An 18124-nucleotide genomic window follows, 5' to 3' on the forward strand; every position below is an offset into this window, starting at 1 on the left:
ATCTTTCGCCCTTTAAACGGTCGATGGTGGGTAGTATTTACTACGTATATACTACGATACTGGTAGTGGAATTCATCAAAGACGATACTCGATTTGCGCTTCAAAACGGTTCTGATTTTGGGCTTAGCGTACTAAATCCACCACTCAATCCACGAGCCATAGTTTCTGCGCTACCGGGTTTAATATTGTCACTGTGTTGGAACTCGGCAACGTTGTTGTTGGTCACAAGATGCGGTCGAAGGGATCAAAAACCACGGCCTGACATATGCCCTAAATGGGGGAGGCAAAAACGAAGTGTCAGCGTTTTGTGGTCCGTGAACGAACAAACACGCGTATACGCGGTACGCAAATGCTCTCGCAAACCACTGCTTACATAAATGCGGTCGAGACGAGGTTGTGCGTTCCGGCAAACGTGCGTAAAACCGGCATCTCGGGGGCGCAACTTTTCCCATACATTATGGAGTTGCAGCTGCTGCACAGCGGTTTCGAGTGCAGGGCTGGACGAATCGCATGCTAGAAGGACGCAGTTGATGTCGTCAGCGAGAATAGCGTGTTGAGTGGGATGGCGGAGATAAAAGGCGAGAATGCCGTTGAAGAAATCCTCCCGTGCGGCGCACTGTGCAGAGCCGGAGGGAGCGTAGAGTTTGTAAATCGTGGTATCATGCACTCGCAAAGCTATCGAACGGCTATCCAGGCTTTTCTCGATATGAGAGACCTCAATGTGTTCATTCAGAGCAACAGCTGTTCCTCTTCTCGTGTAGTCTACATTCGTGTATACAACGAAGCCAGGCAATGAGAGTTTGTTGTTTTCCACTTCTTGCAGACACACAATATCGAGGTTTTGGCTGTTGATAAAGGTACACAGCGCTGCTAGTTTCGTGGGGTTGGTGATAGTGAAGATTTTGATACGTTAGCGTAGCTCTTCTACACAAGCAGTTTTTTGTAGTGTTTGCATGAGAGCACCATTCCCATGTACGTCTACTGCCCATCAATGGTGACCCACGAGTCGTTGTTTCGGATTAGTAGCATACGGGCCGACCATATGCCGAGCGGTACGCCGGAGAACTCGTAGCTCTCTGCCCTCGTTAGCTCGTGAATCGAGATCACTTCACCGAACGCACGCAAGAACTCCACGATCATCTCCTTCGTCACGTTTTCGGGGAGGTCATGGACCTTCACTTGAACACTTCCATCTTCGATGGTTATTCGATACTTGTGTTTCTAAACAATTTTTTGTGCGAGAGTCAGGTCGCCGACCTTGACAAACGCACATTGTTCACCTCTACTACACTGTAGTCTCAACACATCTTCCTTCTTCAGGCCGAGTACTGTGCGGCAAAAGCCTGACTAATGTGGAGCGCAATTGTAAACACGTATTATCGTCTCAGAAGCTGAGCGATAACTAATATTTGCTTCTTGGTAGGTATATGGTTGGTCTTGTCGTACCATCACGTATCTGAAGGAATCAAATAAACGCCTCTGTGCGGTCCTTAGCCTCCTGCCCAACAACTTCTATCCCAACCTCCTCGCGGTACTGGCTGGAGTACGAGCAACTTTAGGGAAGATCGGGTAACGTAATGTCCAAATTGGCTATTGTGTCTACGTCCTTCAGGTTTTTTCAAAACACCGTCAGCTGGTTAAAGCCATAATAGACATGACAACTCTAGTTGCGTTGCTAACGGAGATGAGGACTGAGCGTCCGAACTCCATGTTAGCAGCGGCTCGCTACTACGTCTGATCGCCATGTCAGGGACGGCTGATCATCGTCCAAGTACCAGACAAATACTCTAAGTTAAACTGTGCACTCCAACCATTGAGAGAGAATGGACCTCCAAACATCTAGAGGGTTGGTGTCAGGCCCTGCAAGCCAGCCGTTAAAAATCAAGCAACGAATAATCAACGAGAGAAAATACGAACCGTTTCAATCGGCGAAGACTACAGCAACGTAAAGGGATTAGCGATAGGAAGCTTGATTCGTGTATTTGTAAAATCATCATCTAAACGCTCAGGTTGGCCAGGAGGGGTAGTTCGGACCGACTATTGGAAAGTTCAGCGCCTACCGGATGACGAACGATAACGGCTTATGACTAATTGATTTTGCCGCCTCTAAGAATATGGCCATTCGTAGCACCTACTTCCAGCACAGCCTTCCATACCGATATACCTGTAAATCACCACAGCAGATAGAATTGAATTCTGATTGATGGACGGCACTTCTCTGACATTATCGACGTCAAGACGTATCGTGGTGCTAGCATCGACTCTGACCACTATCTGGTCATGGTTACACTCCACCCAAACTCTCCGTCGTTAACAACTTACGGCATCGACGGCCGCCCTGGTATTACCTAAAGCGTCTTAAGCAACCGGATCACTATGGCTTATCAGGTGGCCAATAATCAAAAAAGTGATGTGCCCCAAATTCCAATTCTTGTTCGCCATTTCATTGTAAACATGTCTGCTAAGAAATCCCCAAAATATTAGGGCATGATTTGCATTGCACACTCAGATATGAGGTGCCAAAGTTGAGCCTATGGAGAAAAACTTGTTTTTATTAACAAAAACTATGGTTTACTCAAATTAATATAACTTTTTTTCTATAATACTTATGTAAAATGTTTTTACACCATTTGAAAGCTTACGAAAAAGGCTTTCTAGAAACAAATAAAAAAAGCTTCAAATAGTGGCTTTTATGATGTTTTTTTATAAAGCGGTTAAAAAAATCGAATAAGCTTATAGTTAACACATCGAGTACTTTTTTGTCCCAAGTTGTCCCAGGCTTAAATTCAGTTCCAAGGGTACTTTGGGATGTAAACTAAAGGAACGTGAAGAATTTAGCTGCACAAATTTGCACTTTTTTAATTTGAGGCTTTTTGAATTTTTCCAATATTTTTAACCATTTTCTATTGAAAACAGCTAAAAACTAATTTAGAAAATAACTGAATTTCGCTAAATCATTCAAATCATCAATTCTATATAAGTTCTAATATTCATAATGGTTTGCACAACGTTAATCGCATAAATGGCTTATATGCATTATAAGTAACAAAGTTTAATATTTCGCTATAGGCCCTATTCAAAAGTTAGTCTCGAAAACTTGTTTTTGAAAATAAAACATCAAATTTGTATCATTAAACTCATAAATACGACATGAGATGGATGTCGCAATTCAAAGCTGCATTACAGGAAAAGGGTGAGCTGGATGAAGCCCCTCTTGAGGATTGCAGGAAAGCATTGAAAGCAGCAATCAACAATGCAGTAACGTCGAGTACGTGGGACGGAGTCGACGGAACGGTTGGTTCGACGATGAATGTAGGCAAATTCTGAAGGAGAAGAATGCAGCGCGGGTGATCATACTGCAGCAAGAGACCCGACAGAACGTGGAACGTTATAGACGGAGACAGCAACAGCAGATCCGCCTCTTTTGGAAGAAAATATGCTGCCTGGGGAGACGGAGTGCGAGGAGATGGAACAGCTGTGCCGGTCTCAAGAAGCACGTAGGTTCTATCAGAAGCTCAACGCATTCCGCAAGCATCTTGACGGACGAGCGTGAGATGATCGAAAGGTGGAAGCAGCACTTCGATGAACACCTGAATGACCTTGTGAGAACAGACAATGTACTGCGAGCGAAGGAAACCCCATTTTGAAGGAGGTTAAGGATGCCATTCACCAGCTCAAGAACAATAAAGTTGCTTGTAAGGATGGTATCGGAGCTGAACTCATAAAGATGGGCCCGGAGAGGCTGGCCATTTGTCTGCACCGGCTGATAGGCACAATCTGGGAAACAGAACAGCTACCGGAGGAGTTGAAGGAAGGGGTTATCTGCCCCATCTACATGAAAGGCGACAAGTTAGATTGTGAGAACTTTCGAGCCTGTCACCCATAGAAAACGAGTTCGTGGGAAGTTATCAAGCCAGCTTCGTTGACGGCTTATCGACAACGGACCAAATCTTTACTATATGACAAATCCTTCAAAAATGTCGGGAATACCAGGTCCCAACGCATCACCTTTCCATCGTTTTCAAGGCGGCATACGATAGTATCGACTGCGTAGAACTATGGAACATCATGGATGAGAACAGATTTCCTGGGAAGCTCACAAGTCTAATAAAAGCAACGATGGAAGGTTTGCAACATTGTGTGAAGATTCTAGGTTAACATTGTAGTTCGTTGAAGTCCAACCGGGAACTTTGTTAAAGTAATGGACTTTCGAGCCTGTTGTTTGACATCGCGCTAAAAGGTGTAATGCAGAGACCCGGCTTAACAGCCGGTGTACAATTTTCATGAGATTCAGTCAATTGGTTGCTTCGCGGATGATATGGACATTTGAAAAGGTGTCAGACCTGTACGTACACCTGCCTGAAATGCGAGACCGCGAACATTGGACTGGAGGTGAATGCATCCAATACATGCTGGTAGGTGAAGCCGAGCGTGACAGGGCTCTCCTAGGAAGTATTGTTACGATATACGGGGATACGTTCGATGTGGTCCATCCATTAATCACGTGGTCATTTTTTTTTGCTTTTCAGATTTTCAGACACCCCTTCCCCTTCGTGGTCTTTTGAGCATGCAAAAAAATAAAAATTTTATGGATCATGGTCTTTGGGCAGATCTAGTATAATTACTAGATATATTACTCATTTTGAAGAAAATACACCCGAATCCTGGGTGTTTTTGTGACTGAGTAGCAATTGTTTTCCTCTGAGTTTCACAACTACATCTACACTAGGACACCCATACCATTGAGGGTGATAACCTAAATATACATTGAAAACATAGGACAAGTTCGAAGAACATACGTTTTACTACGATCTTCCTTCATTTTTAGTTACTTCCTTGACACATTTGAGCTGACGAGCGGAGGTAAAAGTTTTCACCTCACCCGAAAGATTTACAAGCTTCGTCAAGTTGGCCCACCGTCGTTGTTCCCATTCAACAACATCTGTTTTCGGCTTACGTGGACGGTTTCTCCCATTTGCAAGCATTCCTCAGTAGTATGAGTAGGTCGAATACGTGGCACTGATCCTTTCAATATTGTTTGTGTAGCTGCGAGAGATTCCCGCGTCCGTACCTTTCTTGCGGGGGGGAAAAACTTTTTCCATCAAAACTTACCACAAAAGCAAACCAGCGGTGGGAAATGTGTTAATGCGAAAAGTAGCTGCGCTGGGCACAAAGTATGTGTGTCATGTGTTGTGATGGAATTTTGAAAGTAAAAGGTAATGTAGGAAAAACTTAAACTTTGTTGTTCTTCCTCGCAGATTGATCGGATGAAGGGAAAACTAAAATGTTGAGCATGTTTTTTTCCCTTCCATCGTTTGCAACGAGAAAAGTTCATTCAATTGATTTGAAATTTGATCTTATTACGTATTTTCCTCACGCATGAATGATGAAAAAGAAAACCACTTTCCTAGCAGCCGGCATACGCCCAAATTAGCGGCGGATTCATCTTAGAAGATCCCTTCATTCCATATCGCAATCAAAATTCTTGCTTCCCGAAACGGGTCCCAAATGCCCTGTGGCGTACAAGCATAAGTAGGTACGGTGCCTGCCACAATTTATTAAATTATCCGAACCCAATTTAAAATTTCCCCGGCGCATCATCAACGATTTCGGTTATTTCAATTAACCATACCGTTCACTGGGGACTTTGTCATTGTCTTCCGAATCGAGCAGTCCTCGTCATCTCAATAGCAACGGTAAGGGTATGCGATATACAGTTTTTTCTTTTCGATGCGAAGTTAAACGATATAGGACATTTTCCAATAGCTATAATGGCAGAACGAAGCGAAATTTGAAAATGTTCCTTAAATCTCGATATAAAATTTTATCTGGCGCGGTTTTTTTTTCGGAACATAAGGGAACTTGAAGTTTGTTTGGCGAAATATACTTTTTAGGAAAATAGTTTTTTCTACTTTGCATACAATTTATCAATCCAGTTCCTCTGAAAAGTTTCAAAAGAATTTTTGAGTCTTACATTTGTGACATTAGATTAGATTAGATAAAAATTTGCAATAGTTATTTATGTAATAAGTTGCAAAATTATTATTTTTCCAGCACGAATCGTACATTAATCCAAAAGGGCTTGCTGAGAACGAATTCTGCACACACATACCCTTACGCTACGGTTGCACTGCACGGTTCACAATTGAATAGGAAAGCCGTGAATTAAAACATAATTTGCTTGCTAGACAAATTTCCACACCGTGTCCTACCCTTGGCTCCCGGTCAAAGACTCAAATTTTCCCCCGGTAAAACGGTGCACATCATTTCGCCTGACAATTTGGATGATGCGCGGCATTCTGATTCCCAGCGAGCACAATCGTACACTCATAATACCTACAGATGGGAGGAAAAGTTTCGCCTGAATTATTAACAATCAGAATACGCGTCTCGTCTCACCGCACCTTTCCTGCTGGGAATGGGTTTTTATTGTCCTATACACTCCTACACCACAACTCACAGTCACCATCTTCTTATTCGCTGTGTTCCTCGAAATTAGAGTGCATCTGTGCTCGCCGGTCTTGGTGGAACGTGGCTTCCGTATCGTCGGAAGGGTGAACCAACAGGCGAAGGAAGGCACAAGAGGTCCTGTGGCACGGGTACTTTCAAGTGAATCCGAGAGCATCGAAGCGAAGCATTCCAGTAGCTTGTTGTTGGATCTCGCCCTCGGAAGGGGAGGTTTATCACGATTTCTACTGGTTGGTTTATTGGTTGCTGAGGCTGCTGCTTCATTCGTGTTTTGGCCGTGCCAAACATTGCGATTCTGATTTTTCGAGCAAATATTAGTCTTTTAAATTATGAACACAATCATAAATTAACAAAGAACAACGAAAATGAAGGGTGCAGCAAATCAATGGCTGGTGGCGTTCATTGTGTTCACGTGGCGGTCTTTTGGAAGCGGAAATGGATGGTAGCATCTTGCTTCTAGGGGGGAAAATGGTTTGAAAAATCATTGTGTAGGGCTCTTCAAAGATTACTTTTCATAAACAAGAGTGGCCCCAGACAACCAAGTCGCATAAAAGATCACGTAATAACTCGTTTATTCATACAAATTACATCAAACCCCCAAAACACGGTGGATAAAACCGTCAGATTGATGGGTTTCGTCGCATAAAACGCTTTTTTTTCTGAGTTCATTGGTACATTTTGTTTGACCCCGTACACTCATACAAAGTAAGTCGAATCAATCCGTAGGAGCTGTTAAATGAACATTTGTTATCATACATTATGTCGCATAAGATCACTGGTTAGTTCGGTACAAAATTTATAGACTCGCATTGTATACTATTATTCACGACATCTTATAGGTGAAATGTTGCACGTGCAAAGCCTCCAGGTGATTTCATTATACGTACATTTTGGTTGTGTGGGATGTATATTATGAATACTAGGACTCAATCATCAAGCTTCTCCGTACTCAATCTACTTTATATGACAACCATGAATATTATGAAGAAAAAAAATCTTTGTTTTTGTAAAACGTAGAGGTTGCCTACAAGCCCATTCAATATAGATTTGAGAAAATGTACGCCTAAATGAAATGCACAATGCTTATCGACCAAAGAACACCGATGGATATTGCTAAGGTGGTGCTTTTTGGCTATACAACAATATTTCTTCAACGCTCCTCACTGGTGGAATGTAAAATTAGGAAGCCTAAGTTTAAATTAATATAAATAAAAAAGGGAATAATTCCAGTTTCAAGTGTAAACTTTAGATACTTAAAAGGTTACCAAATTGAAGGTTTCTAGTTGAAGAACTTCAAATGTAGGGTCTAGACAGGGGTTTCCAGAAGTCACCAGAATGAACTACACAGAGGTTTATAGCAGAGTTCTTTATAGAAATCTTCACAATTCTACGAGATTTATCGTAAGAATTCTTAAATATATTCTTAAATGGACGCTGAATCTCAAAAGAATCAAAAATCCAATGAAGGAGTGAATATTTCAGATGACCAGGCATTACAGAATTCATTCTCAATTGATTTTGAAGCACGATCAAAGCAAGCGAACAAAAACTTCGCATCTGTATTCTGCCCATAACTGCATAACAGTCACATTCGACATTTTTGACAAAATGGAGTTAATACCGGGGAAAGTCATCAAATGATAAATACTTTCGATCAACTTACTGAAATCTGTGAGATTGTTCTAGAAAATTCGAATAAAATACCAAGTTGTTTTGTCACATTGGTAATTATAACCGCATAACAGTCACATTGAGATTATAAATGAGCATCGTAACCTAATAGCAATAAAATTTCTGTCAGAATTATTTTCTGACTATTCACCCAGTATGCGATATGAGTTGTACAAAATATCAGCCTCAAATAAGCACTTTTGAGTTCCTGGTAATTTTTAGAAAATTTAGTTTCCTCTCATACTGCCATGGAATGCACACTTGGTATTCCATTTACTCAATGCCTACTTTTATCGAATGTTACAAATTATTTTATTATTATTTATTACAAAATACATTCATCGGATTTAGTATCCTAGTGAACAAGGCTTAAAACTATTTTCAAATTGAAGACTAATGACAAAGATTTATGAAGCTCACAAATACTCAAGGACTCTGTTTTTGAAAACACCGGACGACAAATTAAAATCAAATAAGTTTTTTTTTCTATCTTTATTAACAAGATGTTTAGCCCTGGGCTAGTTCATCTCGGGACCAACGGCTTTACTTCCCTCCCGAAGGAAATCGCCACAGAATTTATTTTTGTGACTATCTCGGGGATGGGATTCGATCCCAGGTCCTCGGTGTGAATCAAATAAGTGTTGAACACGGGAAAACTCAGCAATCATTGCTGGTAGAGGAGTGTTGGATCCGTAATTAGTTCTATGCTGAGCCTGACGTAGAAATGTATATCTCCGAAACGGTCTTGACGGGATGTTTACAGGTAGAAGAGAAAGTAGCATTGGGCATCAACTTCACCTTTCAGTAGTTTTGCAACGAAAAGCGCTTGGTTCGCTCGCCTCCGGTTTTCCAGGGTATCCATGTTAAGGAGTCGACAACGATCAGTGTAGGGAGACAGGTTCGTAGAATTGTTCCAAGGCAAATGTGCGAGTGTGTGTCGTAGGAAACGTTTCTGGATCTTTTCGATTCGTTCGATCCATGTTGATTGATAGGGAGTCCAAATTATGTCGGCTGTCTCAAGTATCGAGCGAACAAGCGAGCAGTACAGTGCTTTCAACCAGTAGAGATCGGTGAATTCACGAGAGATTTTTGCGATAAAACCTAATTGATGATTAGCTTTATCAATCACCATACATCTGTGTTGATTGAAGGAGAGATTACTGTCCAACATCACCCCTAGGTCCCGAATCAAGGTTGTCCTATTCAGGGTACAGCCTGCCAGTTTGTAGTTGAAATTGATTGGACTCGATTTCATATGAAATGAAATCACGAAACATTTCGAAACGCCTACCGACATCTTGTTTCGTTCACACCAATCGTAAAAATGGCTTAGCATGTTTTGAAGTCTAACACAATCGTCCAGATTGCGTATCACTAGGAATATTTTAAGGTCATCTGCGTACATGATACGGCATCCACGTGGAAGAACATTGGTGACATCGTTGAAAAAAACGGAGAACAACAAAGGCCCTAGGTTACTGCCTTGGAGAACTCCAGAAGTACTTTCAAAATAACTCGAGCAACTAGCACCGATTCTGATTTTTAATTTCCGTCCAACAAGATAACTACGTAACCATTTGATAAATCCAACAGATGCTCCAATTTTTTCTATTTTTTTTTAGAAGAATATCATGGTCGATTCGGTCGAAAGCACCGGTTAAATCATTGTAGATAGCGTCCACCTGATATCCGTTCTCCATGTTCGTGATACATGTGTTAGAGAAGTTGGCTAGATTCGTAGAAACCGATCTCCCAGGGAAAAATCCATGCTGGTCCGTGGAAATGAAATTTTGCAATTCGAAGTGTAGGTATTCGTTAACGATAATTTCGAATAGCTTGCATCCAGCACTGAGAGAGGTGATTCCTCTATAATTACTGATATCGCGTTTAGATCTTTTTTTGAAAACTGGGAACATAAATGATTCTTTCCATACACTTGGGAAGCTACCCTGCGCCAGAGAAAGGTTGAATATGTGTCGAAGAGGTGCTAAGAGTGAGTTGATACACTTCTTGTAAACGATGGCAGGAATTCCGTCAGGACCAGGTGAATGAGAGTTTTTCAGTTTGCTTACTGCCCGCATTATTTCTTAGGTATGGAAATAGCACACTACACTATTGGATATGAATAGAAAGCGTTGTGAGAAAGATGCCCATCCAACATCTAATTCTTCCGAAAAAGGTGCACTTTGCGAAAAAGGACCACGTGATTATTGAGCTGAAATCGAATTCAGGTTAACTTCTGCGTTCATGAGTCCTCTCATAGCGTAGTGGTAACGCGCCCTAACTAGAGATCAGGGAGTCGTGAGTTTGATTCTCATTGAGAAGACGTGTAACTTTTTCGCAAAACTTCACATCAATTTGTCCATTTAATACAATTGCAAAGTATATGTAATGTTTAGCTTTACACTAGAAGAGTTTTTGCGGCAGCGATTTCTTGTAATAAATAATAAGGTATTTCATTGTTTCGGACGCCAGGAGTTGTTCACAAATTGCAAGCAGCGAGCCACTGCACAGAAAAAAATCCGTTCTCATATCCGTGAACAGCAGTCGTGAACTCTTCAACAAGCAAAAATAGATCGTGGACTAGATCACGTACACGGCACAAAAATAAACAAGGCAGACTCTTTACTGTTGTAAATATCAAGTTTGATTGTAAACATGTAACGTCACTCCTATCGTACCGTTTACCTTCCGGACCACTAGATCATATTTTTTTCGCAAATTTATTCGAGGTGAATAGGAAAAACGTCTTCAAAAAGCTGTCAGTTTTCGGAATATATCACCTTCTTAATATAGTACACCGTGGATCACGGTAGACACAACAAGGTAGGTTATTCCCACGTGTAAACAACGGGTTTCAATCAAAACATGTTTCGTATATACTATAGGAATGTCAAGCATGAGACTTACAGGATAGTAAAAGAGAGCTAGCCTTGCTTTCTTTTGCACTCATTCGAGTTTGCGATAGAAATGACGTCACTGCCAAATGTAATTTTTCAGTGTATAATACCTTGCTTCTTTTTACCGTGCCGTGGATCATATTAACGCGTTGCCTAGTTCCGAGAATGTATGATGGTAGTTCACGGTGTATTTTTGACAGTTCACGTTTTCCAGAACGCTTTTTCGAGCATGTACCCTGAGGAGAGGAAGTAGCAAACGCACTAGAGGATCGTCGTGCAGTGTTAACTTAAACGACGATACGAGGTTCCAAATCCACTTCAGGCAGAAGAGATTCAGAGTACTCCATGAGCCAGGAAGTAGGTGCCTCCTTCAAATAGACAGGTCCACTTTTCCATAGATCGTTCTTTAGAAAATCCTAAACAGGCATTCCCCGAGAAACAAGATCAGCGGGGTTCTCCTGTCCTACTACGTGCTGCCATGGATGGCTGAAACACTGTTTGCGATAAATGTTTTCTACGTATTTGGCGGAGCTTTCACCCAATGCAAGACAACGGTTGAGTCCGACCAGAAGAACGACTTGGCGCTATCCATCACAAGGGCCATGGTGACTGTTCGGTAAAGACGTGCAGCCTCTCTAGCTCTATGTGTACGTTATCGAGTGGATCTACAGAGCAAACGTTTGAACACGCTCTGTTTGCAAATACTGAAGCATCGGCGAAAAAGTCTAGCTTTACGTCGACGTAATCCGTAATAAACGCAAATCTTAGGGTGCTGTATTCGGCCAGTTTAGACAAACGGCCATGGGAGTTTATCCTTTTCAGCTCTAACTGCATAGGCACTGGGGAATCGCATCCGGTTTGAAGTAGAGCCAACTCCTGCATAATATTTTTTGCCGTCAATACTACAGTAGCGATCAGTCCAAGGGGATCAAACAGCTTAGCTATCGCTGACAAAATTCTCCTTCTTGTCCATTCTCCTTCATTATCATCCACACTGAATAGGAACCGTAGTTTATCTGCTTTCGGCTCCCTAGCAATCCACAAATATTTGATTTTTTCATCGAATTGTAAATCAAATGTAATGGAAAGATTGGTTCGTAACTGATCCACGGGGATACCAGCCAATACTTCGGGTTGATTAGAGCACAATTTCCGTATGAGGAATCCTCCCTTTGCCATCAATGACGTTAACTTTTTACGAAGACTGACGGCTTCATAAACATAAAATTGCGTTCTAAACGAGATTGTGTCACAAAATATTTAAGTGCAAATTGAATTAGGTCACAAGTATAGGGCAAATGTACCATTAGTGGTGCACCTAAGGGAAAACTGCTAAAACGCAGTGTTAAAATCATCAAATATATGATTTTAACGTATCAGTCGATAGATTTCAAATCCTTCTATCATTCAAATGTATAAAAATCACGATTCATTTAAAATTTCCCTGTAAAAAGCCTTGCACCAATAATAGGAACACTGTTCCTTTAGTGGAGGTATGTTTTAAGAATGGTTCCTTTAGTGGCGCAATCCATTGATTTCTTATGGGACCCTCCACTATGGGTACTGATGCACCACTATAGGTGCAAAGGAGCAAAAATGTTAAGCAAAATAATTGTTTTAAATACTTTAACGGTTAAATTTCATGAATATTTTTCGATAACTTATATCATTTTCGCATCGTACATCATAGAAAAATATCACATAGCCATAAATTAGTGCGAAACATGTCAAAACACACTACCTCCACTATTGGAGCTACCTCCACTAAGGGAGCGTTTGCCCTATTTGATTTTTTTTTATATATATTTGACTTCTGCTGCTCCTATCCACTGGTCAGCGCAGCGCAATCTCGTCCACGATCGAGCCAGACGTAAACGATCCAATACACCGATAGTTCAATCGACGAACGTCCCAGCAAGCACATGAAAGGGTGAAAATAACCAGAAGCACCACAACGATAAGATTACATACTTGGACAGGCACTCACCTGAGGGTGTTCTTTGAAAGAAGCACCACACTAGACAGCGGACTAATATGCAACGCCCTGTGGCAAAGTCGAAATACATCTCTGACGAAAAGTTTTCAGGACTGGAGCGTGAATCGAACCCGCACCCCTTGACTCGATGCGGTTAAATACTCGGCAACACTACCCGCACGGCCACGAAGCCCACAATTGGCCTTGTATGTTGTATTCTTCAGGATCTAGATGTAAACAACGGCATGGATGTATGCCGTTCCTCCGTAGTCCGTAGTAGTACTAGTAATCCGACCAGTCACGTGCTCCAACCGAATCCAACCGACGTTGAAATGTATGCACGGCAACCGATCACAGATCATTCCAAACTCGACTCGATCTAGGTACTGCAAACACTATCGCACGCATATTTTGCATACGACTCCTATTTGCATCCCAGAGAGCCTGCATACGAATATCCAGTCTACAGCAGTAAAGTTGTTTATCCAATCCACCGTACGTGGTGATTGTCGAACCAACTTCAATGAGCACCTCGCAGCCGTCGTAGCAAGACGAGAATACAACGATCGCGTACCTCACAGGAAAGGAGAAAGAGAATCCCGGTAGCACTACTCAATGGGTTTTAAGGAAAAGGAGCGCCACTCACCTGTGGCCTAACTCAATTAGGCCTTGTATTATATAATAAGCTAGTATCCCACAGTGAGTCTTGTTAGCAAATCCGATTGGTGATATCGGTGAGAGAGAGACCAAGTTCACAATTGTTGAAATATTTCCGCTCACAAAACTTCATCAAAAATTATTCCATTCTGTCCAAGGTCCAAATTATCCATCCAACAATGACCCAATTGTCCTCACAGCCAATAACGCTTCCAACTCAACCGCCGTTCCTGGACATGGCACCAAATGTGGGAGGTTGTAGGTTCGTAGGTTGAGTTTTAGCTTCAGTACCGAATTCCACAGATCCCTAAGTTGTGTTAAAATCCTGTCCTTTTTCTTTCCCGATCCAATAACTTCAATCCTTTGGATTCTTTCTTTTATAGCACTCCTTGATTTCGTCACCAATTTTCCTTAGACAGTTCTTTCCTTCACTTCAAGACCTGATCTGATTATTCTGCTATCACAAACACCTTTTGTTTCCAAGTAATAATTCTTTATTTTGAATACGTGCGCAATAACTTTCCGTCTTTATTTCTTGGCAATCGATTTGATACTGACTTAGGCTTAGTTTTGTACATACCGAATTTCGTTACAACTTCGTGTTCTGTGTATGTATGCTGTGTGTAGTTGCTACAATTGGTAATATTTAGTGTACTGGTATTGGAGTTATAACAGTTCAGCTAGGGTGGTATGTATTGCATACTTTAGTTTAAGTTTGAGTTCAGTTTAGGATTTAAATTCATAGGATTAAGTTATTTAACTACTAACAACACTAATCTTCTATCAACAAACAAATACAAAAATCAGAAGGTGAGCACAGCATAGTAAAACGAAACAGAGAGTATTACACAGCATTTACCCGCATCGATCCATGGAATGTGGATTATATTCCGTAGATAAAATGTAATGCTTACTTCAAAGAACTTAACCGTCTATTGAAAGCGTTAACGTGTCGATCACTTTATATAGGTTAAACAATAAATTAAAGTTGAAAGGTGTTGAACATGTTTGATGAATCCATAATAGTGGATGACCCATGATGGTGAAACCACTGTACACTTGATTTGTATGGCAAAACCACAATAAACCATACCTTATTTGGTTGTTCGCGAGTAAAAGTTCACTTACTTTTTGCTATTCCTTTAGTAGACGCGTGACGACGAATTCGAACTTACACCTAGCTTGTTCACGAGTCTATGATATTTGTTTGCGTTGATTTGCACTCGTGAGTTGCTTCGTGATGCGAACATTTCCAACAATGCCTACAAGCACTATCACAGTTTAATATTGATTGCTTTACCAATTGATCATTTTTGTATATGTTCATATGTGCACGCTATGTCTGAACCGGACGATTATAAAAATTGCTTGTACATCGGATTTTTTCTCGCTAGAGATCAGCATTTGGTCTATATTTTCATAATCGGAAGGTTTTAAAATATTCTATCGGTGAAAATTTTTCCATACATTTTGTATGGACGGAAATGCGTCGAAAAATAGATTTTCATGGGATTTAGTATGAAAATGGCTAAAAAATGAAAAAAAAAAAATCAAAATTTCACCGATGGAATATTTTAAAACTTTCCGATTATGAAAATATAACCCAAATACTAAACTCTAGCGAGAAAAAATCCGATGTACATTCGATTTTTATAATCATCTGGTTCAGACATAGCGTGATGTGGTAATCACAAGGATACTCAATGCCCTGGGAAGTCGAGAAAACTTGCCACCCCAGGGGGATTCAAACCCACGACCTTCAGCATGGTTGTGCTGAATAGCTGTGCATTTACCGCTACGGCTACCTAAGCCGCACAGGGCACGAGGTCAAGAATCGCACATGAAAGAAAAATAAGAATAAAGAAATAATCTTCTAATTCTTGTTTTGTTGAAGGATCCTTTCGACTTCCTTCATATTCTTGACATATGTTAAAAGTTGATTTGCACATTAAGTAAAATGAACAAAATAAACACTCAAAGAATGAAGAAAATAATCTAACTTAGGTAACAGCTGGTCACATCGTTCACGATTCATGGAAAAGCACTCGATTTATACACGGTGATGACTAAAGGTGGAACGGATCTCGAGCTAAAAATGAAAAATGTATAGTTCGTTATCATCATCGCGAATAAAAGTTCGACAATTGACCCACATCGACAAATTCCAACGTTATATATGAATCTGTTGAGCAATTTTCCACCATCAACTAACCTGTGCTTCTTCATCATCTTTTTCTTTATTTCCAGTGGAAAATACGATGGGGAGTTGTTACGAAGCTATCACCGGCAGCAGGTAAGCCAAACCACAGGAAAAAGTTCCGCATTCTCCACAATCAAGCAATTTTTATTATCACACCGGAGGATCGCTCCATTTCCCCTGCCGTCGAAGTTATGAGCCAAGCCAAACCGACTTCAGAGTTGAAAAGTTTAATGCGCATTATTGGTGGATTTTCAGTTTGTTATCAATGAATCATGTGGGACCGGTACGGAATGGTACGAAGAGTGACGGCAAATAAGGAGAAAGTTTTGCTATTCCGAGCAAAACTACTCTACACGGAAGATGAATGTTGGATGCCCAAACGCCAGCAGTCGATCAGGATGGAAACTTTTCACTTGCCTCAAGAAAGCAACTATTAAACATACATTGCACTTCTGAAGCAGGTTAATTGAAGACATCGATTTATACGTTTATGGCGTCGGAAACTTGGCTTCAGTTGGATCGATATAATGCATGCGCTAAGATTCTGCTGAGTGTCCAGTAGATATGATTTATTCACAGTAATCGAGGAAAAACCCTTCAACCCTTTCAGGACGTATGGATCATATTGACCCAGCTTCTTTTGGCAGTAAAAATCAAGGCCGATAGATAAATGCTTACTTTCTTCACCAATTTTGTGCCTTTAATTGCTTTGCAGCCAACATAACTAGATCCTGCTAGAATATGACCAATTAAAAAGCATACAAGTGCCACGTAGCGGCAAAACTGTCAACCAAACAATGCTGGTTCAAATTTATTTTAAGTTTCTGAACTACTTTGCTAGAACATTTTAAAAGGTACATATGAACAAAACAACACAAGTCAGTACCGTTTTGATTCATATTACGGACAGCTTCAAATTCCGGACACTCCCGTTTATATGGGAAACATTTCACACGAAATGTTTCAATTTTCGCCGTCCAAAAGTTCTCATTTTCGAGGCTCGTTTTATTACGTTTTTTCCATAAATATCATTGCAAATTTATAATGCCCAACTACCTTAGACGTCTCTTAAGTAGTTGAACGATTTCAATTGATGATTTGACTGTTCCATTAATGATTATCATGAGCTGTCCGTAATTCGAATCAAAGCGTCCGGAATATGAGGCAAAAGTGAGGGAGCGTCCGGAATAAGAATCATGAACAGGCCACACGTTTTGATTTATTTAAAATTATTCAAGTTGCGGACGCGTATTCTTTACCCACCATCCGAAAGTTAAGGGCTTCCGACGCTCGATAACGCTAAAAAATCATACAGAATGATTTATTTTGTATGGTCCAAGCCGGGTTATACTTCACTGAGGCCTTAAGTGTCCGTAATATGAATCAAAACGGTACGTATTTTTTTTTTTGGTAGAAAAAAAAATGTCCTGAAAGGGTTAAGAGACCTCATGTCACTCATCAAACGGAGTAATACTCCACTTTGAGTGCTTTTCCGTCGAGGCTTGCTCGAACAGCACAAATATTTGCGACCGCTTCCACTTCAAACATCTTGCCCACAATTATTATCAGCTTACGGAAAACTTTCATCCTCAATTATTTAGCTCGGTAACCGAGCAAATCACTGGACAAGCAAATTGCGGCCTCTTGGTTCCTCGTCGCCCTGTCACTCCTTGTTTGTAACAATAAAGATTTCATACTTTTCTTGTAGCGCTTCGGTCTGCAGCCTAGGCTGCCGTCTTCTGTCTTACCTTTATGGTCTGAGGACTTGGACAAACTGTACGCGTCCTGCCCTCCGCCAAGCCCCGGCCTTATGACTTGCGCGAGGGCCGATCTGCAGAACCAAGTACCTTCAGGGGGAGAAACTATTATTATTAACTCTTGTTTCTCTATGCGACAAACTATAAATATTTGTGATAAGTTTTATTATTTCCTGCAGCGGCAAGTCTGTATTGCTGTCGGGCACGGTGGAGAATAACAGGACTGGTTGATGTAATCGGCAACTACAGCTGGGGTGCGGCAGTTTTTTTTTGTCTTCCTGCAAGGGGTAGTTTGGTATGATAGTAATTTGCAAAATGAAAGCTTTCGCGAGATATGCTGAGTAAATTAATTTTTGTTGTATATTATGACGATGACTGATCATAAAATAGAGCAATAGGGTGGTTCAAAATACAAAAAAGTTTGAAAACTCAAACTCCCATGCCTTCCTTACCATCCTTACGATGAAAATAATGATCTGAGAAATTTTCAGCTTAT

At 40.9% G+C, this 18124-nt stretch overlaps 1 protein-coding gene across 1 annotated transcript in view; it reads left to right on the top strand.

The window, feature by feature from the left end:
• Nucleotides 1-16140, top strand: part of LOC5567299 — a 440692-nt gene extending 424552 nt beyond the window's left edge. Inside the window, exon 3 of the mRNA XM_021850757.1 lies at nucleotides 15919-16140. Within this exon, the coding sequence (XP_021706449.1) occupies nucleotides 15919-16140 (222 nt within the window). The remainder of the gene's footprint in view (nucleotides 1-15918) is intronic.
• The last annotated feature ends 1984 nt before the right edge of the window (nucleotides 16141-18124 follow it).

Source organism: Aedes aegypti, chromosome 3 (assembly GCF_002204515.2).
Source record: "Aedes aegypti strain LVP_AGWG chromosome 3, AaegL5.0 Primary Assembly, whole genome shotgun sequence".
Classification (NCBI taxonomy): domain Eukaryota; kingdom Metazoa; phylum Arthropoda; class Insecta; order Diptera; family Culicidae; genus Aedes; species Aedes aegypti.